We start from the raw sequence: 26,226 nt of genomic DNA, 5'->3' as shown, positions 1-26,226 counted from the left end.
GCAGCTAGCATCTCAACCCCACATATCCTGGATACAAACTGTTTACCTTTATGTTGAAGCATCTATTTAGAAGATTAAGATGTTTTGATTTTTTTGTCTTGGTAAAAATAAATATATATATATATATATATATATATATATATATATATATATATATATATATAGGCTATATAAATTTTTTATTTTTTTTTCAATGTTTCCTCTGGTATTTGGTGACAAGCTCCAAGTCTATAAAGTCATAAATCCTCTTTCCATCACCCTAAACTGTTGCTCCCTCCACAGATTCTCTGTCAGATCTAAGTCAGTTTGCTTACTTCAAATCAGAAGAAAAATGTCAGTAAAATTAAAACACTACTGTTTTAAACCTAAATAAATACACCAGGGGTATGAATAACTTTGGTCTTAAGTGTGCAGATATATTGTCAGTTCAAATGTATTTTTCAGACCAGAACTGTAGCTTCAGAAAAAAAATGTAATGTTTTTTTTCCTATTTCTTTTTTTTCCTTTTTTTTTGTTGTTGTAATATCTCAGCTTTAAAATCCGAAGAGGATGATTACTACATCAACGGAGCTTGGACTATTGACTGGCCCAGGAAGTTTGACATTTCCGGGACGGCCTTCCACTACAGGAGACCCATCGACGAACCCGAGTCTCTGGAGGCGCTGGGACCCACCACCGAAAACCTCTCAGTTATGGTAGGAAAGCTGTGTTTTGGTGTCAAACTCAGAGCTGTGAAAGCATAAAGTGATAAAAATCAAACTTGTATTTCACAACGAGAGGGAGAGAGCGTGGAATTGGCTAATTATAGTTTGAAGTTGTGCTCATAACTTTCAAAAAACACATTTCTTTCCCCTCCTCATAAAATCTTTGGTAGTTCCTATAAAATCACTGCTTTAGTACACTTGACCTCCAATAAATGTGATCATAAACTATTTTACACCCAGCGGTGTTGGTGTTTATACATCATTTCCTTCTATCTTTCTCTTTAGGTTTGTTGGTGAATTGCTGTATTTTCTTGCCGTTTGAGTGACGATAAGGGAACAGTGCGGTGATGAACTGTAAAGCTCTCGTGTCTGTCACACTGTTAGCGGGATGAACAGTGCTTTCACAGCTGAAAAACATAAGTCTTTCAGATCTGTCGATATTGACAACTATTGATTAGTTTAAACATCTGAAAAACTGCCAGCCTGGTGGCCTGTTTTATCTGACATTTCATTTTGAGTTGTTGTAACGATTTTCTCCTTTTACTCCATGTTGCTGCAGCTGTTATATTTTTAAGCAGTTATTAGCAGGGGTGAAGGTAGGGGGGTACGGCAGAGTACTGCGTACCCATAAAAGATTTAGCGGGGGAACGCAGTACCTGCAAGAGAGTGGAGCGGCTGTCAGCTGTAAAAATTTATTGGGTTCACTGTGCAGCCGCGACTGATTAGTTTTTGAAGAACAATTTAAAACACGACTTAATCAGTTAATAAATAACTTTTTTCCCCATTTCATATTGTTTCTGAACTGTTCATGCTTTGCTAGAGCAGCGGTGCAATACGTCGATAGCAGAAGGTTTTGAGTCGATCTCGGCATTAGGTGACAAACTGAACGCCGCCAGGACGCTGAGACAAGCACTTCCTCCTCTGGCTCCTTATCAAAACGTTTGTAACTTTATTAAAGAACAACAAAAAAATCAACAAAACGTGTTAAAATTAATGATCCATCAACAATAATAATCTCAGTGATTATTGTTTCAACAAGGTGTTGTGCAATTCTGTGCGTTTCGGTTCCATTACCAAAATAACGAGCAGAGCAGGAGTTTAAAATGAACTAATCAACCACCACTGTGTTCAGGGAGGCTTATTAATAATCGCAAAAATAAATATCAAGCCTGAAAACCTGATATCCTAACGGACTGAACAGGGGCGGATCTAGAAAAATATTTATGGGGTGGCAAGAGGGTGGCAGGGATTTTTTCAGGGGTGGCAGCATATGCCAGTATGTGTATATATACACATACTATACATATATATATATATATATATATATAATTAGAACGTCTCACTCTCACGTTTAGCTTACACAGACCTAACATTGGACTTAATTTACTTGTTGCAAAATGTTTTAACTTTCATTCATGTAGCACTGAGGATTAAATATAATTTCTTAATATAGTATAGTTAATTATTTTTATGTCTTTCATACTCCTATTAATTGATATGTATTACTGGATTGGACAGTGCCTATTAGTCTCTATGTGGACATTGAGTTATGTCCAGAAAAACATTTTATCCCAATACAGGACAAGCAGAAATCTGTCACAAAAATATTCGTAGCGCCATCACTAAAGAGGAGAAAATTGATGTTTGATAAATTCTCCATGATACAAATCTATAAACAGTTTTGTTTCTGTTAGTTCTGTCAAGATGCAAGAAGGATTAAATTTCTCTTATAGTGGTCAGTCGTTTTATTTTAAATATGCTGTAGGAGCTGTAGTTTGATGATTAGTTCAGTTTTTTGTCGCTTGTTTAACTTTTAGGAATTGCAGCGAGTGCAGACATTGCGCCACAATAAAGGTACAATAAAGCTGATAAACAGGTGAAGAACCAAACACCACTTCTATTCCACCTTTTCTCGCTCTGTGTGTCGGCTTTACACGGACCCGTTGTCATGGCAACCAACAGACAACAGCTCAACGAGCAGACAGAGCAGAGATTACCGATCAGGGGAATCAACACCAAAAAACAAACATTTCCCACACAAAAAAGAAGCAAAAACACCAAAACATAACATTCAGTCTGTTGCATTATGCTGTCAGGCTTGATGTCTATATTATCATTATTAATAAGTTTTCGCCTGAGCACAGCGGTGGTTGATTAGCTGATTTAAACAGCTGCTCTACTGATGACGTGGTGTGCGGGTTGACCTGTTTTAGTGCTAACGGAACCAAAACACACCGAACTGCACAGCACATGTTAAGGTTATTAAAGTCAATAGAAGGTTACCAACAGTTAGGCTAGCATAACTGACCTACTGCTCACTTGTTCGATGTTTTTTTAAGTTAAAACTTTTTCCTCACCTGTTAAATCTGAACCCCTTGTTTTCTAATTCATAGGGTTGAATTAACCGTTAAATATTGCGTCCATTTTTCAGATTCTTTGCGTGACTGTGGTATTTTCATGCCACCCATAATGTTGACTCAATGGACAGACAGCAATGGCGCGTGTGGCGCACGATAAGTCACGTAATGTCCAGTCCAGTCATTTATATCCATCCATATCAATGCTGCTGCCTCGTGCTCTGTACTTCTCTCGCACTTCCCGCTACTCAGCAGTAGGTGTCAAGTTATGTTGTGTTGCATTCAATGTTGTCGGAAAAAGAGATTTGTGCGCTTAATGTCCAATTTCCCATAACTATTTATTGAATTCATAGTCGCTAGCTGGGGTGGCAACAGGGGTGGCAAGGCTCTCATTTGGGGTGGCAACTGCCACCCCAGTAGATCCGCCCCTGGGACTGAATGTTTTTTAAGTAATCTCTGGTCGGCTTGTGGAGCGCAGGAGGTTTCCATGGCAACGGGTGTGCTTAAGTGACAAAGAGAGACGGAGTGAGGGTGTGAACACACCTATAAAGGTGCGAGTGGTTTAGAGTTGATCACCTGTTCAGGTTATTTTACCTTTGTCTTGGTGCATCACAGCCGCTGTAGTTCCTGAAAGTCCAATAAACGACAAACTTGGACTAATTACCTCGTTCTTTGTGAGTAAGTAATTTATAAGTAATTTACTTACTCACAAAGTAAGTAAATTACTTACACGGTAAATATGTTTCATTAAGTATTTAACAGGGTGTGCTGTGGTGGCGCAGGGGTTTAGCACAACCCACATATGGAGGCCTTAGTCCTCGACGTGGCCGTCACAGGTTCAATTCCCGACCTGGCGACCTTTGCCGCATATCCTCCCCTTCTCTCATTTCCCACTTTCCTGCCAATTAATTATCAAATAAAGGCCACTAGAGCCAATAAAAAACCTTAAAAAAAAAAAAAACTTTAATAAAAAAAAAAAAGTATTTAACAAACAAATGGCTTCTATCGCAATAATTATGTGAAATTAAATTAATTGTCTAATAAAAAAAAGCTTGGTGCTGTCTGGCTCAGAGTCTGAGAGGCTTTTCCTTTATCAAAAAAAAGGCCTCTTATTTAGTGGAAACATTGATATTGATGAGACTTTCTCCAAAATAATAACCTTTTTCAACCTTTACAGCTCCACTGTTGAAAATGAGACGCTAACATTCACAAATAACAGTGAAATAAAATCCAGTCCAACATCTGGTTGGAGGTGATTCCTCTGGTACCTGCTGGAAGAAAAATATCCCAACTTCAGAAGATGAGCTTTAACCTAACAGAGCTCTGTGGTTCCTCCTGTCAGTATGAGAGTCAGGGTGAGGAGGCGCCATGTTAGGAAGAGAAGTGGAAGCTGCAGGATCTTCAGAACAAACAGGTCATGATGCTGGGCTACTGATTATCCCTCTGTCTGGACACAGGATCACTAGAACCAGTTTAAAAGTTTAAAATGAATGGTTATATGCCAGACATGGAAAACTGGGATGACTCCATGCCATGATGTTCAGAATTTAGTTCTCATGGCATCTCATGGTGTCAACATTGCAGCCAGTGGGTTGAGGGAAATACAGCTTTATTTTGTAGCAATGCAAGAGCTACCCAGCTTTTATCGCTTTGCAAAAAAAAAATCAGCACAGAAACTCCAAAGCACACAAAGAAGCATTTTTTTTTGTCATAGTACCCCCAAGAATTTAAAACTACTTTCACCCCTGGTTATTAGGGACGGTGGCAAAACTCAAAACTGCTGCTGCACAAGTTACTCAACAAGTTGTTGCTAGGCAACCAAAGAGCAAGTTTGTTGATGCCATCAACTCACTTGGTTAGCAAGCTGTGAGAGATTGAAACCTTTCCTCTGCCTACATCACCCAAAATGCTGTGCAGTTCTAGTTCACTGAAATTATTGATCATTCTGTTGAATCTATTCATGTCGATCGCATGTCTATTGCCTTATATCTTCTTATCAATTTATTGCCCAGCTCTGTCTGACCCATTTACTCTGATATCCCCAAAATAAAATCTTTCAAAAGTCAACTAATCCGTAAGTGAAATTTGATCTTGGTATAGATCCAGCAGTTCTGTGAAGACCTCAGACGTTTGTTAAAGTATATTAGTGAAAAAAAGAAATCCAATCCGGTTCAATATCTGTGATAAGATTTGAAAATTGATGTCTGCAGGCACTTTCCATCTAGTCTGACCGGGCGTTAGAATCTGAAGGGACTGGAAGCTAGCACAACAAACCATAGACGTAGAGAGGCTTTTTGTTTGTAAAAACACTTCAAAAACCATTTATCATTTTCTTTTCACATCTATATTGAACATTAAATGCTGTATCACTTAATGGCAAACAGTGATAGCCACACAGTGAAGGCTATCAGTGTTTGCAATGTGATAGAGTAAGTCAGAGGAGCCCAAAGTGGGTCCTCGAGGGCCGGCATCCTGCGTGTTTTAGTTCTCTGCCTGGTTTAACGCACCTGGATCAGATGATGGCTCATTAGAGGCCTAAGAAGAACATTGACATGCTGAAAATGTTGTTGCCACGAGGGAGAGAATTAAAAGATGCAGGATGTCGGTCCCCGACCAAAGCCAACGAAAAAATAACCATTTTACTCCTCCAAACAATGTTCATCCAGATGGATCTAAACTAGCAGAAACGCTAGTCCTTCTCTTACTGCCGATGACTTCATCCCTCCTAGTTCTCTAAAACATTTCTACTTCCAGTAAATGTCTACTGCGAGTCTAAGAAACTAAGTGAACCTCTTTGTTCCCTGCTGTTGTTGCAGGTTCTCCTTCAAGAAGAGAACCTGGGGATACGCTACAGGTTCAACGTTCCCATCCAGCGGACAGGAAGCGGCGACAACGAGGTGGGCTTCTCCTGGCACCACCCGCCCTGGTCCGAATGCTCGGCTACCTGCGCTGGCGGTAAGCCTGGGATTACTGTTTGTATTTCTATGTGAAGCGTTTCAGTTGCAAGAGAATGTCGGGGCCAAATGTCAGAAAATTGGTAAAATGTCCAATGTTGTAGTTTTCGCACTTTTTACATTTTGATTGACACGTCAAACATCTTGGAACGGTGGAAAAAATGAATACATATCATGCATTTGTTACATTCATGCTTGTGAAATGAGACTCTCACTAATTTGTGTCCATTGACCATAGAAATGCACAAATTGGAATTATGAAATTAAAGTTGCTTAATGGAAACATGTCAAAATTGAACCAAAATTAGTTTATTTCGCAAAACTGGAAAGGAAACACTCCTCACATCACGTGATCAATAACTGAATGTTTCTACTGGTGGAAAAGACGACGATGACAGGAAGGGCAGGAGGACAGTGTCGTTATATTCTTTTTTATGACTTATCTCCTGAACAAACTTACCGTATTTTCCGCACTGTAAGGCGCAGATAAAAACCTTCAATTTCCTCAAAAGCCGACAGTGCATCTTATAATCCGGTGCGCCTTATATATGGACCAATTTTGAGCCACAACAGGTCTAGCAACTGCGGTAAACAGCTTCAATTTTCCCGTAGAAGAAAAAGCGCGTGGTGCATGCTGGGATAGTTGTCAGAACACTGGTTTGTTAATAAAGTTTGAATGACCTATCCATAGACATGAAAACCGACCGTCTAGAATCGGGTCGTCTGCAGCTCATTTAGCACCACGTTCTCCACCAACATGCTGTGCACGAACGGAGACGGGTCACCATCGTCCGGCCACGCACCGGCCCAGTCGTGGAAGGCTCTCCTCGCCGACCAGAGTCATTCTTTATGTCAACAAAGTAGCTTTAGATATTCATCCAGGTGCTTCGACTAGGGCTACCAAGGGACCAGCCCCTATACATTTAAAGCCGGGAGTTCGGGGGAAGAGAGACAGAGACTGTGGTGGCAGCGCGTCGGTTGGTCTGTGTTACCCAGAAAGCAGTTGGGCACAATTTTGCAACACCAAAACTGTGAGTGGAACAATGACTGAGGCAGCCTACTATATAAAGTACTCGGGGACCTTTGTCCCATACAGGTTCAATACGAGATGGGTGGCAACCATAGCGTCTATTCTATGCGCCTTATAATGCCTTATATATGAAAAAAGTTTTAAAGTAGGCAATTTATTGAAGGTGCACCTTATAATCCGATGCGCCTTTTAGTGCGGAAAATACGGTACTCACGTGTCATATTAATTGCAATTTTTTTCCCAATTGCATTTCTTTTTGCAATTGTAAAATTGTGTTTTTTCAACATTAGCAGAACATCGACAAAGTTTTGTGCACATTTGCATTTTCTAAAACCCAGAACAAAGAGTGATTTTTTTAAAATTCTCTTTTCAAATGTAGAAGTTTGCATACATTTTTTTAATTTCTTGTATTGCCTTGTAAATGTTTCTTTCTTAAGCATCCCCCCAATGATTCGATCACATTTTTGGCCCATTCCTCTCGACAGAACTAATGAAGCAGAGTCAGTTTCATAGGACGTCTTGCTCACACACACATTTTCAGCTCAGCGATGTTGTAACCACTCAAAAAATTTACTTTTGTGTTCTTCCATCACTCTGTAGCTGTGAGAAGGCTGCCTGGCTGATGTCTAAAGATGTTGTTTCAATGTTTCCACATATTGTTCATTCCTCATAGCATTCTGTTTTGTAAAGAGTAACAATTCCTTATTCAGCAAATATCAACACGATGCTGGTGCCCTGTTCTTCACAATTGGTGTTCTAAAGCCTGCAAAGATGTCTATGGGGCTAAATTGGGGCCTTAAAGTTTATCCAAAAGAAGAAAAAAATGGTCCTAAAGATTTGCAACGGAAAAAGTATTTTGAACTTGAGAAAACAAAAAAAAAATGTTCATAACTACTTTTCAAATTCAAGATGTTTTTGTGGTGAGATGCGATTTGTGATTCCACAACAGAGACAAAAGTTGGAAACTGGAAAATAAAAAATCTGAAGCTTAAAAAAACTCTTATCAACATTTTTTAAATTTCAAATCTTAATTTTTAAGATTTTTTTTCAGTTTCAATATTATCTTTCAATCTCAAAATAATATTTTTTGTTTGTTCTTTTTCCCAACTTTAATTATTTTTTTTCAAACTTTATGACCCCAGTTTAGCTCCCTTTCTCCCTAAAATGTAATCCGTCCATCTGTCCTGGATTGTCTCACAGAGATATTCAAGAAAAACATGCTCTCTTGAGAAGTTGATGCAACTGCCAGAAAAATGGCCTGAAACGCGGCTCAGAGAAGAAGAAGCCATTACTCCAAAAGCAACCCTTAAAAGCCTATTTAGAGTTTGCAAATGCGTTAAAGGACAAAAACATTAATTATTCTAGACTCTTATCTAGACTCTAGTTCAGGTGTGCCAAACTCATTTTCATTTTGGGCCATGTCGAGATTAGGAATGTCCTTAAAGGGCCAGTACTTCTTAAAAATACATAATATTGAACTTCTTTTGGCATTGATGTAGTTTGGCAGTATGTAGAGGAAACTGCTTTGATTTGATTATTAAAATAATATAAAAGATAACAACTGTTATCTTCTATGTGAGCCTCAACAGGGATCTCAAACAGCTCCTTTATAGTCCAAGGGACTATAATGTTTGATTTGATCCAGACTAATGAAAATTCATTCTGTGAATGAGCTTTTGGTTTAGCTGTGCTGCGCAGAGATGCGACCGCTTTACCCGTCTTACAAAATCAGACATTCAGTCTGAAACCACAGTGAAATGCTGCCTGTGGCCTCAAGAATAGCAAATCCAAAGCTTTTAGCTCAAAAGATATGGATCTCATGTAACAATAAATAGCGCTTCTACGCAGCAGTTGTCAAAAGTGGCCTGGACTGGGTTTGTAATATTTTGTAAAAGCATGACTGAGTAAGCTTGTGGGTTATTCTGGGGAAGGATTTCCAAGTCGACTGCAGAGCTATTTTATTTATTTTTTTCTGTGGGGAAGCACATTTGGCTTTCCTGTTTCCTAAACTCCACTTTGTATTGTAAATCAGAACTTTGTAACTTGAGCCAAATGTATGCGTCTTCTGACTGTACGGGGATTTAAATTAGCAAAATGGGGTTTAATCATTCTCCCTTTTGATAGGACTAGTTCAAGGAATCACTAAGTGGCATTTAGTATGTCACTGAACCAATAATATGTCCAAAACAAACAGTTTTTGACACATTACAACTGAAACTGTTTAACCACAAGGCCTGGGTTATTCATCTTAACTGTGTTTCACTCAGAACCCAGATGGATAGACTTCCTATTCTTCACACACACACGCGCGCGCACCCACACACGCACACACACCCACACACACATACACACACACAACCATATCTCATTACATCTGCCAGACAAGTCTAACGCCGGATATGTCCCTTGAGGGTCCAAACAGACCCAGCACAGGTTAGTGTACCACTCACACACACATGATTGCACATGCATTCACACAGTGGACGGTGCGACACCGATACGGTAGCCCTCGTTTTCTCTGGCAGGAGCCAAAGTAAAGAGCTCCCTGCTCTGTAAAAGCCATCTGCCAACATATCACGCAAAGGATTGGGAATTTACATGTCTGGATCTATTGCAGAATGCAAACAATACAAAAACACGGCGCCTGGCGTGTATCTGAAGGACAGACGTGCTGTATTGATCTTTGTTTTTGTTTTTGTTTTGTTTTTTTGTTGTTTTTTTCCCAATTGCAGGCTCCCAGAAGCAGGAGGTGGTGTGTAAGAGGCTTGACGACAACTCGGTGGTGCAGAACAGCTACTGTGAGCCAGACAGCAAACCGCCAGAGAACCTGAGAGACTGCAACCCCGAGCCATGTCCTCCAGAGTGCGTAATGTTTGAGCTTGTAATATCAGCTGGTTGGGTTTCGGTCACAAGGTGCCAATGACTACTATTGGTTTCAACTGTCGAGTTGTCAACATGACGTGCGAAATTTTAAACGATTGGGATTCAATGTTTTGCTACTAATTGTCAACATTACAACTAGATAACAAGGTCCAGGGTTTCACGTTTCATAGGTCAGTAAAAAACTAATCAAAAACAAAGAGCAAGGGAAGTAGTTCAGTTATGCTAGTTTGACTTTGATAACTTGGTGATCTGGGCCTGTGATGCCAGAGAAGCTGTTTCACAAGATGGCTGCATTTTGTAAGGTTTCCCACTTGCAGATTTTCTAAAGGTGTAAAAAGTGAAGCATAAAATCTTATAGTAACGTCAAACCACAAAGCATACAGAAACCAAACAAATATGGTGTGAAGGAATCCTCTTGGAGGATTAACAGTTCATAATATTTATTCTACTATCTACTATCCCTTTTTTATGAATGATTCCATTTTCTTTTGACCTTTTTCTAGGGTTTATTTTTATCTTATTATATTGACGTAATTATAAACTTCTTTCATTTTTAAAAAAATTTCTTACGTTAATTTGCTTTTCTTCTTTACCCTTTTTTTTTTACGTTGTAAAAAAACGTAAACTTTTTTTTTACGTTGTAAAAAAAACGTAAACTTTTTTTTTTACGTTGTAAAAAAAAAAGTTGCATACAATTTACTTTTTGGACAATTTACGTCCAAAAAGTTGCGTACTTTTTGGACGTAATCTGCGCTGCGTTCGAACATAATTTCCGTCTCCGTTTCTTATAAGAGCGGTCTCTGACGACAGCTCCTCTGTCTTTCCTCTCCTGGAAAGACAGAGGAAGCACAGGAAGAACAGCGAAATTATATTACTGTTGTAGACAAAACAACGTGCAGCTTTTCACGACGGAAGCAACACTAAACTGCTTTGAACAAATAAAAAAACACGAGCAATGATAAAGCATCAAAGACATGAGAAATTATCCCATGTTCTGCCTGCTACATCTTGTTTTAATCAATCGACACCCCTAATAAAAACTTTTTTTTTCACAATTAATTAGTCATGATTAATTCACAGCTACCCTGCAATTAATCAGACAAACTAATTTGTAATCGTTTGACAGCCCTGATCAGTTTACGAGTGAATTTAGTCTCTTTTGTAGTCTTTTATTTGAGAATGTCAGTGAGTTCACTAGATCCCAGTTGCCTTCACATTCACCAGATCTCAACCCAACAGAGAGCCTCCGGGATGCGGCTAAGTGGAAGATTTGCATCAGGAATGCGCGGCCAACAAATCTGTTGCAACTATGTGATGTCATCATGTTGATATGGACTAAAATTGTCTGAGAAATGTTTCTGACACCTTGTCCAATCTGTAATACAAAGAACAAGGGCAAAAGGCTTGGAAGATACTAAAGTGGAGGATAAGTACACGCGTTCATTACCCGCAGTTGTATTCGCCGAAAACTCAGACATGCCGCGTCGCATCTATTTTGATTAAAGCTGTGGCGTTGCATTTCTGTGCTGAGTTATGGTGCACACATGACATTTGTTTCTGCTAAGGAAGGCAAACAACCCCTCACCGAGTCAGACAAGGCCTGCTAAAGAAGACTATAAACATCATTGTTTTAGAATCACCAGGTTTTATGGGCTCTGCTAATGAAAGCTGACACAGATGTTTGAACAAGTTGTTAATTCTGTGTACATTCCAGCAGATGATGTAATATCTCATTGGCTGAAAATGTTTGGAGGGCTGTTGTTTTATGATAATTTTTTTAGCGTGCAGACAGAGCTCAACAGGAATGTCATATTTTCTCCAGGCCAAAAGCAGCTTTCTAGTCCGCGATATGACGCACCGAACACTGAAGCACGCTCATCGTTAGCTGGCTGCCACGTAGCCACGATCGGCTTACTGACATCATTCATGTCGATGTGGTTACGTATGGCCAACAAGGTCCTAATTAGTGTTGAACTTCTTTTTTTTTTGGTAAGTTTTATAATATGTTTTTACTTTCAGGAGTTAGCGTGTTGTTGAGATTCTAGCTTACACTTTATAAGACTTGCTACATTTGCCAACCTTATAGCGTCTCTTTTTAAAAAAAAACTTTTTATACAGATAAAGTTACAAACTTTAAATTACTGATGTTACCCTGATAAATGAATCTTAAACTTTTGAGAACGGGTGCAAGGCAATCAGGTTTATCAGGAATGCCTGGGCATTGAGTCAGGGCACAATAAAGATAAATCAAAATTACACAAAATGTCGTCTTCATGCATCATACTTCCATTTCTTTAATTGGATTTATCATGGGACAAGAGGTCATCCTCCATCAGGAGAGAAATGTTCTCCTCTGCCTCTGCTGCCTTGTTGTGTTCCATATTTTCCCCTATGTCTATGTGGATGACATACAATTATAAGTTGGTGACTGGCTCTGTTGAAGATTGTCTTGTTTTAAATGCCAACAAAACAGAAATGCTGATAAAAGCTGCAGAAGGTTTACATCTTAAAATCAAGCAGGCGGTTTTTTCCTTTTGCTCATCAGCTTACCCCATTGTATCAAATTGATCTGTTTGATTCTACTATGTTTTATGACTCACACATTACTCAGTGACTACAGCACCAAGTTGCTTTAATGAGAATTTATTTTACTAGATTTGAAGTAACTTCTGGAGCTACTATCAGGTAGCTTGTTTCACTGATTGTAGATTTACAGGAATAGCCGATTTCCCAAAACGTAAAAACCTTTGTCAGGTATTATACAAGTTGTTGTTGTAATTTTCTTGTTTTGTTTTTTTTCACAGCGTCTCTGTAACCTTCTGTCTTTTCTCGGTCAGGTGGTTTATCGGCGAGTGGTCAGAGTGCGGAAAGACGTGTGACGGTGGGACTCGGACCAGGACCGTCCTGTGTATCAGGAGGATTGGCCCCACTGAGGAGGAGACGCTGGAAGACACCTTCTGCCTGACTCATCGACCCATCGAAAGAGAGTCCTGCAACAACCAGTCCTGCCCGCCGAAGTGGGTAACTCTGGAATGGTCAGAGGTAAGTCCACATTTTCTAGTTTTTTTTTAAGATAACTCTGGCGTCGGGATCTTGGAGTTTTTACATCGTTTTCTTCTCGCGCCTCAGTGCACGCCAAAGTGTGGCCCCGGCTTCAAGCACCGCATCGCCCTGTGCAAGAGCAGCGACCTGACCAAAACCTTCCCGGCCACCACCTGCCCGAGCCACAACAAGCCTCCGGTCCGAATGCGCTGCAGCTCAGGGCGCTGCCCTCCTCCTCGCTGGGTACCTGGGGACTGGGGACAGGTAAGGCTGGAGTGGGGTTGCTAGATTGACCCAATAATCCTTCTTTTGACAAAAAAACAACTGTTTTTGGGCTGGTTGTTAAAATTTTGGCTGTTTTTCACAAAATCTGGCAGATTTTTAAAAAGTGTTCATAGCAAAATTCTTTCAAAATAGTCGACATCGTGTGACAGAAAAGCAGAAAGCTTTTAATAAAATTGTGTGTTGTCGCATTTATTTTGAAATGTCCAGAATCTGTTGAAGGTGGAACGTAGGAAATGATTGGCGAGGGACATTTAGCATTTAAAACAAAATGACTTCCTTTAAATCTCCCTCAATATAAAAACCTGGAAAGCAGAGAATCTTCACACGTGTTCGGTTTGATAGAATTAAACATTTTTTTTGAAAACGTGTAGTGACAGTTTTTGACACGTGCTATGCGGGCAGTTGCCCAGGGTGGCATCAGAAAGGGGTGGACAAGCCAAGAACTGCAAAATGAAATATATCTTCTGTCAGGTGTCCCCTGAAATAAGTTTGCTACTACTTTCTAAGTTTCCCTTACTTGCTGTTGAGAACTGAAAGACTACATTACCTGCTACCAAAAGAAAAACACAAAGCACAGATAATTATTTGCATTTTAATTGGTTGGAGTGCATCAGAAGGAGGGGCTTGCCCAGGGTTTCCTGCAAGAAACATAACTTCATTCATTTTCATATTTCGAGCTTACAAAGTTAGTCATATTGATTTACTGTGATTAATCAGATTTTTTTTATAGACACAAATATCAGGTTAACTGGTTACCTTAAAAGTATAGAAAATTAATGAATGTCCCAGATATGCACATAATAAAATATATAAAAGTTTGTCGTGTGTGAGAAAAAGCATTAGGGTAAAACCTCTAAAATATAGCATGCCGTTTAATATTTTTAAGCAATGTTTGAATAGAAAGCATGGTAGTTTTTGTATAATTTACACCTGAATGTTGCACAGTGAGCTCCTGTGACACGTATTTGTGTTTGTGTGTGCGCGCATGTGTGTGTGCATGCAGTGGTCTAAACGTTCCAGCAGGCCTGTGTGTGATTGTTGGCAGTAATATCCTCCTGGCTGTTTGAAGTTTATCTCTGCCTCGGAGCAGGACTCTCTGTCACTTCCAGGAACACGGTTTGGACGGAGAGAGACAGAGGAGTAGCATTCTCAAGCTCACCCTGACATGACTGAGTGCGTCCTGAAAAAAAAAAAATCTGCTGAACACATTACAGCACAGCTGATTCACAGGGGCGAGAAGAGGCCAGAAAGTTGTGCGTCACACATAGCTGTATATGTGCAAAAAATAAAAAAGTATGGCACGATAATTTTTTGCAGGATACATCTGTAATTTAAAGTGAAAGTGGTATTTCTAAACGCCGTGTTCGCCTTGTCATGATGTCATGATTCAGATGGGTTTGTTGCATCAGAGGCGGCAGCTTTTATCCCTGCATGGGTAGAAAAGAGAGGTTGAATGTCTGAGGCCAAAAGGTCAGGAGTTCAAGTCCCACATACGCTGCATCACTGACGCACGCCGTCTGTCAGGGCCGGCCATAATAAAGACGCTCTAATTGGGAAGGGATGACATGCGAGATCGCTAATCTGGTTCAGGGAGATGAAATCTTTGAAGGTGACAGGAAGAAGGATGTTGGCTCACGCTTCACAGCCGCAGCCAAACCTGCTTTGCAAAACTTTGCCGCTTCAGTTTTTGTGCTCACAGATCATTCATTTTTATTTTTATTCAGCTTTTTTTTATTGAGGAAAAAATGATTGAGATGAAAACTCTTTTTATTTTGCTGATTAAAACAAAGTACAGGTAAAATACACATGCACCTATATAGTCAGCATCATTTTATTAAAGTAAGTTTGGTAAAACGCCCAGATCATATAAAAACATTTGCTGAGATCACATCCTGATGTTTACAGAGGATGATTAGGGACACAGCAAAAAAAGAAGAAATCTGACTTTTTTTTCTCAGGATTCTGACTTTAAATGTGAGAAGAAGAAAAAAACATTTAAATTAATTTTTAAAGTGCATTTAGTGTTTTTAATTAATTCTGACTTTAATTTTGAAAAGTCAGATTTTTTTAGTTTAAAGTCAGAATTCGGAAGAAAAAGTCATAATTGTTTTCAGTTAATATTTTTTCTTATATTGATTCTGACTTCTTCCAATGGGCTCACCACCTGTCGGAGGGGCCAAAGGGGTCAGTTGCATTGTGCTATGGGCGGCAGCCGAGGGAGGGGACCCTGCTGGCGGTCTGATCCTCGGCTGCAGAAGCTGGCTCTTGGGATGTGGAACGTCACCTCTCTGGTGGGGAAGGAACCGCAGCTGGAGTGCGAGGCTGAGAGGTTCCGGCTAGAAATAGTTGGCCTCACCTCGACGCATGGCTCTGGTTCTGGAACCAGTCTCCTTGAGAGGGGCTGGACGTACTTCCACTCTGGAGTTGCCCAAGGTGAGAGGTGCCGGGTGGGAGTGTGCATACTTGTTGCCCCCCATCTTGGCATCTGTACGTTGGGGTACACCCCGATGAACGAGAGGGTAGCCTCCCTCCGCCTACGGGTGGGGGTACGGGTTCTGACTGTTGTCTGTGCTTACGGGCCGAACAACAGTTCAGATTACCCACCCTTCTTGGAGTCCTTAGAGGGGGTACTGGAGAGTTCCCCTCCTGGGGACTCTCTTGTTCTACTGACGGACTTAAACGCTCACGTGGGCAATGACGGTGAGACCTGGAGAGGCGTGTTTGGGAGGAATGACCCCTCCGATCGACCGTGTCCCCAGGGGGGCTTTGTGGGGGGTTCTCCGGGAGTATGGGGTACCGGGCCCTTTGATACGGGCTGTCAGGTCCCTGTATGACCGGTGTCAGAGTCTGGTCAGCATTGCCGGAAGCAAGTCGGGCAGCAAGGGTGGCTGGACTCTCCCTTAGAGATAGGGTGAGAAGCTCGGTCATCCGGGAGGGACTCAGAGTAGAGCCGCTGCTCCTCCACGTCGAGAGGAGCCAGTTGAGGTGGCTTGGGCATCTGGTCAGGATGCCTCCTGGACGCCTCCCTGGTGAGGTGTTCCGGGCACGTCCCACCGGGAGGAGGCCTCGGGGAAGACCCAGGACACGCTGGAGGGACTATGTCTCTCGGCTGGCCAGGGAACGCCTTGGGATTCCTCCGGAGGAACTGGAAGAAGTGGCTGGGGAGAGGGAAGTCTGGGCCTCCCTTCTGAAGCTGCTGCCCCCGCGACCTGACTCCGGATGAAGCGGAAGAAGATGGATGTGGATGGATGGATGATTCTTACTTTGATCTCAGAATGTTGACATTTTTCACCTTAATATCCAAACAGAAAACATTTGTAGATGTTTTGAAATAAAAGGATCGACTCTGAGAAATATCAATTTTTCTCAAAATTGTAATGTAACCAGAAGCCTTTTTAGGAAAAAAAAAATCACTTTTTTATCATACCATCTAAATAAAATGTTAAATGCGTAGTCAGAAAACACAAGACCGGTAATACTTTTCGCTCACAGATGTGCTGTTCGACCTCAGCTGCTTCATTGTAGGAAAATGTTGTTTACTGCAATAAAGTCAAAGGTGAGCTGGCACCTCCTGTCTTTGTGCTTTATTAGCCTTTGTTTGTTTCTCCGTTTCTTTTGAGGACTTTAATGGGCCAAACATCAGTTTTTATTATAACTGGCACATTGACAAAGGTTAGTCCAAAAAAGACAAATAAAAAACACTTTGGGTCACATCTCACCAATACATTCATTAGTTACCTCCAGAAGATCAGCGTCAGAGTCAGCTTGACCCGCATGCCGTCAGAGTTTGCTTGTTTTAATAAAATATTTCATTTTCTGGGAATCGGTTCCCGATTAATAATATTTATTAGATACTTGTGTGTTGCTTTTCTGAATACAAGAAATTCTTTCCAGGGTGGAAAGATCTTACAACATGTAACTTTGAAACAAAGGTTACAAAAAAAAACAAAGATGATTGTCCATAAGCGAGGGGCATCTCTTCACCTGCATACACTCTTTTCTTTTTCTGGGTGGATATTTAACAGCTTGTCTTGGTAAACTGGGAACCAAGTTTGAACAGTTCCTGAAACCTGCCATCCTTTAGATTACACTGGTGGAGGTTTTCAGGTACCTCGCAAAAACCAGCAAAACTCCATCCGACCATAAACTGCAGCTTATGGAGTCTAGCTGTAAACCAGTAATGTGAGAATCTTTAGACCCTCCAAAGGTGCTCCTAATGACTTGTCAACAATGTTCACTATCCATCCATTTTCTTTCACCCTTGTCCCTTAATGGGGTCGGGAGGTGCTGGTGCCCATCTCCAGCTAACGTTCCGGGTGAGAGGCGGGGGCCACCCTGGACAGGTCGCCAGTCTGTTGCAGGGCAACACAGAGACACACAGGACACACAACCATGCACACACACACTCACACCTAGGGACAATTTGGAAAGGCCAATTAACCTGACAGTCATGTTTTTGGACTGTGGGAGGAAGCCAGGGTACCCGGAGAAAACCGGGAGAACATGCAAACTCCATGCAGAAAGACCGGGGCCGGGAATCGAACCCAGAACCTTCTTGCTGCAAGGCAACAGCTCTACCAACTGCGCCACTGTGCAGCCCCAATGTTCACTAAATTTAAGTCATTTAAAAGCTAGTTTTAGCATTTACATTAAGCAATGTCTGCATAGAATAAAGCCAATAAAGTAGACCACCAACTACTTTATTTTCCCCACAAATATTTGATGTTCCATTCAAAGGAAACTATTCATTGTTTGTCATAGTTTAATATTTGTCTGTGTTCTAAAACCTAAACACAGAAAACTTTAGTCTAAAATTTTGTGTGATTGGTTCCCCTTGTCGTGAGGAGCACAGCTTGTGGCCAATTGCATTTCAGTAAAGAGAAACGGCAACAGCGGACTACAAATCTAGCCAAAACAAAATGGCGACAAACTTCCTAGAAATGTAATGGAGTCAAAAGTCATAAGTTCCCCAAAATAAATACTCAAGTAAAGATACTCAAAAAATACACTGAAACAAATGTACTCCGTTACAGTCCACCACTCACTGGACGATTGACACAACGCTTAGTTCTACATGCTAAGGTCCTGGAATTCTTTACCATCATCGTTGATGATACTCTGCGATGACTCTGTTTCAGTGTTCAGCTCAGTGTGGCCTGGGTCAGCAGATGAGGACGGTCACCTGCCTGTCCTACACCGGACAGATGTCCAATGAGTGTCCAGATTCCCTCCGGCCCGCCACCATGCAGCAGTGTGAGAGCAAGTGCGACGCCATCCCAAACTCCAACAGTGACGGTAAGACCGCCAGGCGAGAAAGTCCGGCAACGGGCGCACGGAAGAAGAATGAAAGCTTTCGGTCACCAAACGGCTCTCTGCCCAAACGCCGAGCAGAAAGGGTTATAAACCATCTCTGTCTTCAACTTCACAGTTCTGCTGTGAACCAAACACTCCTGGATGACACACACCTCTACACTTTGCCAGCTACATTAATCTTTCCAGTGATGCTGGCTCGTGGTCAAAGCGAAACAGCTCGAGCCTCCATATACACTTACACATGATGGATGGCGATTCGGATGCGTACAGAGGGGGCTTTCGATTAGGCCGAATGGAAAACGTGAGCAGCCTTTACAGGCTGGCTAATGGGATTAGCTGTAGGCTAATTGTTCCTTTACGGAGAGCAGTGAGGCAACGTCTCGTTTCATTTGGCTCTGAGGAGGCAGGGGCCAAAGCCTAATAAGGGAAGACACTCTGATCGTGATAAGGCATTTAGAGCACTGCTTGTCTGGCATCCAGCAGGAGTTTTAAGTGTGTATGTGTGTGTGTAACCCAGAAATGGCAGTCAGCCCAGTTAGTGAGCGAGGCCAGGATCTGTCTCAGTCCTAGTTTCTGTGTCCAAGTGTAGCTGCAGAGTTTTGTTCTGTTGAGGCCAGGGCTGCTCCACATAAACTAGCATAAACTAACTGTAGTTTAAGTGTTAAACCTGGTAATTTCACTCAACTATGACCAATAGAAGAACATTCTCTAAGTCTAAGTACACCTGCAACAATCAGGGTAAAAAATGTAGATAAAACATGTATCAAATATATAGTTTAGTCTATTTCACAGGTTAATTCCACTGATTGAATTCTTCCTGCAGCTTTCGTGGATTAACACTTAATGGTAGTTAGCGACCTTAGAGTCAATTTTCAGCATAAGCTGATCATAAGATAAAAAGTAGAGGTGCACCAATCAGAGATTTATAGCAAATCTTCTGGTTTTGTAAGGTTTTGAGCAACTGATGCTGACTAGCCCATTTTGAGTTATAGTTTTAGCTAATTATAATTACAAAATGATATTGTTTACCTTTTCTGATTAGTAGTTGTGTATGTTAGGAGCAGATGTGATGTTCCAACATGTAAGAGAGCACTGGCTTCATAAATGTTTGAAATTAAACACAAAAGAACTTCACTACCATGTAGTACAGTTAGCATGGTTAGCCTAATGAGTGTCTCGTTGTACATTTCCAGTTGCAGAGTTGGGCAATTCTGCTCATTCGACAAAAACATTCCCAAGGGGGGTGTAGATGAATGACAAACATCTCCTTTTCCGGCCTAAAAAAAAAAGATAGGTACAAATAAACCCCACAGAGCAAGTATAGCAAATTATCACGTGCTGAAGTTTAGCTATGCTACCTGTGTAGCCTAAATGTGATGTCAACATGCCTCTGGAAAAATAAACACACTTTGTTCTTCATGAAGAATGAAGTAGTCACTGTCAGATGAAGTAGCTTTGTTTGAGTCCCCTTCTTGCTGAACGCAGCATATTGCAGGTATGCTACATTTGCTTGGTAAAAAGGTCACATTTTTGAGTTTCTAATCGGCTGGTCAAGCTGTATCTCATCCAGTTTCAGTCACCAGTCTATTTCTTTGCTAATCTCTGGATAAAAGACAGAGACAACAAAATAGCAGCCTAAATCTAACATGTGGGATAATGTTTTAATAACCAGCTGATGTGGAAACAGAAGATTTTCCAATTATGTCTTGGCCAGTTCTGAAGTAAAGGGTTATTTCATATTCTTTGAAGTGAGGTTCTATGAAGTTATTATCAACAATAACTTCACTAAAAAGGTTGAGGTTGTTGGACGTCATCACGGTGGTTTAAGCTAGCAAGCTATTCAGACGTGCACTGTCTGTTTTTGATTACTTTAGCGCTTTAATTCAACTGAAAATGTTCAGATAAGTGGGATTCAACACTGAACAATGTTGTTGTGTTTGGTTCTCTTTTGTGTATGTCCAAAGGGCTAGCTAGTTAGCTTGAACTAGCTTCTGAGGATGTACTTGCTTCTCCAACAAGCTCGTAGTGACACAGTTTCCCTTTAAGCTTGAACAACCTTCTGTGTGCTGATATTTCACATCCTTGTCATACTGACTGAATTAAGTCAGCTGTATCTGAAAATCAAAAACATGTGTATGCTGGTTAACTATTTAAAAGGCTTACATGCTGATGAAAGCTGTTCCCTCTCAATAACCAAACATTGTTTTTTTTTTTTCCACAGAATGCAAAGATGTAAACAAAGTGGCTTACTGCCCACTGGTGCTGAAGTTCAAGTTTTGCAGCCGAGGCTACTTCAGACAGATGTGCTGCAAGACCTGCCAGGGGCACTGACCCTGGCGCAAAAGCAATGAGTAGTGATAAAGAACGACATGGATACAAAGGCAAAGAAGATGGAGGGATAAAGCACTGAGCAGGAGGAAAAGTGGAAAAAAAAATAGGAGGGATGATAAAATTGCTCAGTTCTTGAGTGTTGGAAGAAGAAGAGAGCAGAGCTGCCGCCTGAATGAAAACAAGAAAAGGCTTTCCCTGTTTGTCGGAGCCCTTCGTCCTGCCCTCCTTCCTGGTGGAAACCAAACCACTGCTCGGCCCATAGCGCTGAAAGAAACTTTTCCTTTTTTTTATTTTTTTTATTTTTCGCTTCTGTGAAGTGGAATTTAGAAGATCAACTGTGGGATGATATTATTTTTATTATAATAATAATCTATGATATCATCGTGAGTCTTCCTGCGTGTTTTGTTGTGGTGTAAATCCAAAGGGCTGGACGCATCTCTCCACACGCGACACACCCACGAGGCGAACACAGAAAGAGGGGAGCTGCTCTGTTGGATTCCCGCCTTTGAGAAGGTGCTGGGGTGACGTTTGGCTTTGGTGCACTTTTTCCATGTAAATACTCCAATTTACAGCTCAGACATAGTCAAGAACCCGTGTGTACTGTATATTTATTGTACAACTCCAAACAGAGCGTCCTCGGATGTCTCTGTCAAACAGTAGCCTACTGCCATGGAAGGGAATGTAATGTGATTGAGTTTATAATCAATAACGTTGTGTGCTGGAATGGAATTATACTGTAACCCATGTTAGAATTGTGTATACTGTACGGATTTGTGTATTATAAATGATATTAATCTAAAACCAGAAGCTAACACATGGTTATAGGAGCATCCATTACTTCTCGCCCAGACGGGTGCATCAGCGTCACTCAGTAGGGCAGAATTTCACATTAACCCCAGATAGACTGTCTGATGTTGCCTGGACCACATGAAACATTGAGTAAAGAAGCCTTTACTCAACTACTATTCAATCAGAGCACAGCTCATGAGTGAGGGATTCATTTTGAGGATGCGTTTGAAGCACCTTGTTCGTTTGAGTAACGGTATGGATATTATTCTCTTACTCTGCAAAGTGGTACAGTTTCTCAGTAAAAGCTGGGAAGAAACTGGGCAACATTTTTGTAAAAGGTCACATTATTCTTCCAATTGAGTCATTAAAAACAGAATAAGAGAGAAAAAGCCATATCTAGATAAGGTTATGCTTTGAAAATTAAATGCCAGCTTTGTTGCATCTTGCAGTTGTGGACATCAACACCTCTAGATCTCACTGAACAAAGAGGAATGTCAGATGTATCACCGATGCTCAATTTAATGTGGCATCATCAAGAGTGCCTACTGTTACATTTGTTTGGATGGTGTGGGACCAGACGGTTCTGGGAACTACCCATGGGTCACCGGTTAATGAAATTGTGGTTTGGAACGTTCTTGATGGTTTTGAAATAGGAGCATAAGAAGTTGAGTAGTGGCAGTGGTCCTCACATTTTGCAATGTCTTCCCAACATCACCAAACACTTTAAGGACTTTGGATGTTATTGGAACTGGGGAGGTCTCTGTTAAGGAGCATTGGTTCAACATTTTCTGAGTTTACTTTTGTTGTAAACTCAGGGTAATCTTTGTAAACTCAACCCATTCCTGAATCCTTAGTGTGTTAGACCATTCGATGTATAGTGAATCCCTTTTGACCAGATCATATGCACCTCAATCACAGAAGGTTCCCATTCTGATTGAAAGTTCCCTGAACTTAGTACCAAAAGATTCAGATAAGATGCAGCCACTCCAAATAATTTGCTACGCAAATGCAGAAATAACAAGAAACCTCTTCCAAAAGTCAGGAAAAACAGGTGAAATCCTTGGCAAATTGGATAATTGTAGGTTCAATAAAAAAGTTCATTAGATTTCCAGACTTTGTCAGCATCCAGTTGGTTACTGGGGCTTGTCTTTTTGTGTTGTGGAATCCGAGCCTCCCTGTGTCTTGATGTGTCCAGCTGCATTCATGATTTTTAGGTAATATAACAATGTTAACCTTCAAATTAACAAAGATCAAAACCCATCGCAGTTGCTTTAGTGGGGCACCACTCCAAATTAGGTTCCAGTTTCCACAGTGAGATTTAGAGGTGTGCTTTAGATGTTAGTGTGATTGGCTCAGCCTAATTTTAATCTTTTTTAAGACCAAATATTACACAAAGTGAAAATGATCTCATAATGTCGAGCCATTTTTCAACAAGGTTCTGATAAAATATTAAAACTCCAGTTGCAGAGGAACTGCAACTGGAATTGAATGACTTTGTTTAGCATGAATTCAGATTAGCAGACCCAGAGGCTAAAGCTAACGCTGTCTGAGGGGACTGAAAGACCGAAGCAAATTTCTCTGTCCTGAGATCAACTCTCGTCTCAAAAAATGTCACAGAACTTCAGGTGAACATTTAAGCTCTTAATAATTTTCCATTTCACGGCTAGTTATTGGGAAGCTAGTCATTATCTAAGTGGGAAAATGAAGGAAGAGGTTGCGCACCACCAATAATCTTCCTGCGTGAAACACAGTTCCTCTTAAAGTAATCATGATAAACATAAAGCGGTGTAAAAAGCAAGAATATTCACTAGGTTTCAGTGAACGCTAATGATTTTTACTCAAACATCATTGTGTCAGCCCCTCTTAGCTTAGCTGTTAGGGTTAGCCTCCCAATACATCTGGTAAGATATAACAGAACTTGGCTTAAAAAAATTGCTTTAAGTGACTCCCTCTTTTCCTCGTCTTTGTCACAAAGAAAGAAAAATACATTTCCATTTTTTTCTTGGTTTTTACTGGTGTTTTTTGTTTTGTTTTTTTTAAAGCTTTTTCCTCCTTCTAGCCTCCAAGACTTAGAGCAGGGGTCCCCAAACTTTTTCCTGTGAGGGCCACATAACTTTCCCCTTCTCTAGTGGAGGGCCAGAGTCAGTTTGTAACAGAAAAAGTGTGACGATTGCAGGAGAGCCTAAATGTAAAAATGTATTGTTTTCCAGAAAGCACAATCAAATAACATTCTCTGGGGTTTTCACAGAACAAGTCAGGAAATAACACTATTAATGAAATAAATAATAACCAAATAACCCTCTCTGGGTTCTTCACAGAAAAAATCCAGGAAGGATTACAGTCCATATTTTCCGAACTATGAGCCACACCGGACTATAAGCCACAACGCCAAAGTTTTTGTTGTTTTTTTTTTGTTAGTTTTTTTAACCAGTAAACATACAAATATAAGCCACAGATATCTCTGTCGCTCCAGGTTTTCCACAATGATGCAGCAGCAGCAGCAGCAGAGGGGGGCGGACACCCAAAATTTGAGTCATAACAGGTCAATTGAATATCACATTTATTAAGTTGAAAAAGAAAAAGTTGCCAAGATTAGATTTAACAGAACTGATTACGGTAGTTTCCGAACGATAACTGTAACAGTAAAAGTGCTGATCCTTCGTGTTGCTACTAGCATGTGCTAAATCAGTGGTCCACCTTTTTATTACCGCGGACAGGTCAAGACTTGGACAAAATGACTCCACAAACTATCACTATTGCTTCTACATCGTCATCCGTGTTTGGTTATTCTAAATTCCCGCTATGTTGGAGGTTTTACTGGATTATCCTCTTGAATCTCGATGTTCATGACTGGAATCAGTTCGTGCTGCTCCTGCCTTGGAGACACGAACCGATCTAACCTTTTGGACTTTTATCAGCTCTGTGGTCACAGAGGTTTGGAGAATCGGCCGACAATTCTTAAATCTTTCCGTCTAAACCAGACTTAAGACTCACAAGCTCTACTCATCTCCTCTCGACCACTGCCCAAACGCTCTCTGACTGGTCGCTATGGTAACGTTTACATATCCCTTCAAAATAACAGAAGCTCCACAAAAACTAACTTTAACTCACGATAATGACTAACGGGAGCCCTGAGCTTGTTTCTCTGCAACGAGACGGTTCCATCTGATAGTGATGGGAGACAATAACACCTGAAGTGTTGCTTATATCCACAGTCTGCTTGGTCTCTACGTGGCAAAGCAGCTTGAAGCTTCATTGCCTCATTAGCAGCCGGTCGCTGCATGTTACGCAGAGCGGGTTTGTAATGTGGGAGTCACCTACCGGTCCGGGATAAATCCATTCTCCTGTCTTTTCTCTGAGCCTTTTCCCCTTTGCAAAGAAACTTTTCAAAGACATCTGATCTGTTTCTGACTCATTTTGCTGCTTGTGGGCTCAATGTTGGCGTCAGACTTCCAATGATTCACTTCCAATGATTCACTTCCTGCTAAGGAGCCCCCTGGTGGTCGAAGAAAAATCCAGATGCAAACTGCTTATAGTCCGGAAAATACGGTAGATGAAAAATAATCTGAATGCTCCCTGGTATTGTTCAGGGGGCCGGACCAAATGTGGAGGCAGGCCGTATCCGGCCCGCAGGCCATAGTTTGGGGACCCCTGACTTAGAGCCTTCCCAGGCTTCTGGTGCTATCAACAGGTGCTTCCATTCAAACCCCTCTCCAGTGTGCTTAAAAGTTAAAAGTTTGAGCCAAAAAAAAGACAAGTTGATACTTGTTAATATCTCTGCTGGTAAATGCTGGTCGTGTTTTATTTTTTCTGTTTTCTTTTTACTTGTTTATACCTCACACTGGGAACGTTTGCTGTTCAAAAAGGGTAACGCTGTTCGTCCAATTGACCAAAATGGACGCTTGCCCGGATGTAACAGATCTTTGTGTGAAAGGGAACACCTCTGAAACGCTACATGGCGGTACGGAGGGGACAAATCTGAGCGCCAACACAGGAAGTGCATGAAGACGTCTCTGAGGCTGTTAACGACGATATGCTGATTTTTGCTGCTGCTACTTTTTTTTTTTTTTTTTTTTTGGTAGCCACCTTCCATGTGACGATGTCGAACAGTTTTTTATTAGCCGCAGAAACCTCAGCGAGGACGCTGAGAAGCATTTTCTGCACGGACTGACCCAGCTGTGGGGGAAAGCAGCCATCACAGACCGAAGATTTGAACTCAGTCTAGCTGGTACTCATTGCTGTGAACCTGGGTGTCTGAATGTCGCGTTGCTCGTCTCTGTACCTGAAATCGCGACAGAAATGATAAGCGTCATGTGATTAATTGCATTTATTTTATATTCAGTATTAATGTTGGTAAACTGTTACTACTTTTGTCTTTTCTTTTCGGATGTTAATAATGTGCTAATTTATTGCTGTGTCTCACATGTACATTTATTTCACTGCATGCAAACTGAAATTAAGCATAGTGAAAAAAGTGCAGTGGTGCAGCTCTTCGCCATTTTTTTAAAGGGTAGAAACAATAAAGAGCTTTTACAGAG

General features: G+C 41.0%; 1 protein-coding gene across 1 annotated transcript in view; it reads left to right on the top strand.

The window, feature by feature from the left end:
• Nucleotides 1–26,226, top strand: part of adamts6 (ADAM metallopeptidase with thrombospondin type 1 motif, 6) — a gene marked incomplete at its 5' end in the record, with an annotated part of 66,963 nt that extends 40,737 nt beyond the window's left edge. The window contains 7 exons of the mRNA XM_081613425.1: nt 532–695; nt 5,878–6,016; nt 9,778–9,907; nt 12,766–12,970; nt 13,058–13,234; nt 18,394–18,550; nt 20,790–26,226. Coding sequence (XP_081469551.1) covers nt 532–695; nt 5,878–6,016; nt 9,778–9,907; nt 12,766–12,970; nt 13,058–13,234; nt 18,394–18,550; nt 20,790–20,899 — 1,082 coding nt within the window. The remainder of the gene's footprint in view (nt 1–531; nt 696–5,877; nt 6,017–9,777; nt 9,908–12,765; nt 12,971–13,057; nt 13,235–18,393; nt 18,551–20,789) is intronic.

The sequence above is a fragment of the Poecilia reticulata genome, chromosome 12, assembly GCF_904066995.2.
Source record: "Poecilia reticulata chromosome 12, P_reticulata-male-v2, whole genome shotgun sequence".
Lineage (NCBI taxonomy): Eukaryota > Metazoa > Chordata > Actinopteri > Cyprinodontiformes > Poeciliidae > Poecilia > Poecilia reticulata.
Note: the sequence above shows the minus strand (reverse complement) of the source record. Positions and strands in the feature narration are given on the sequence as shown.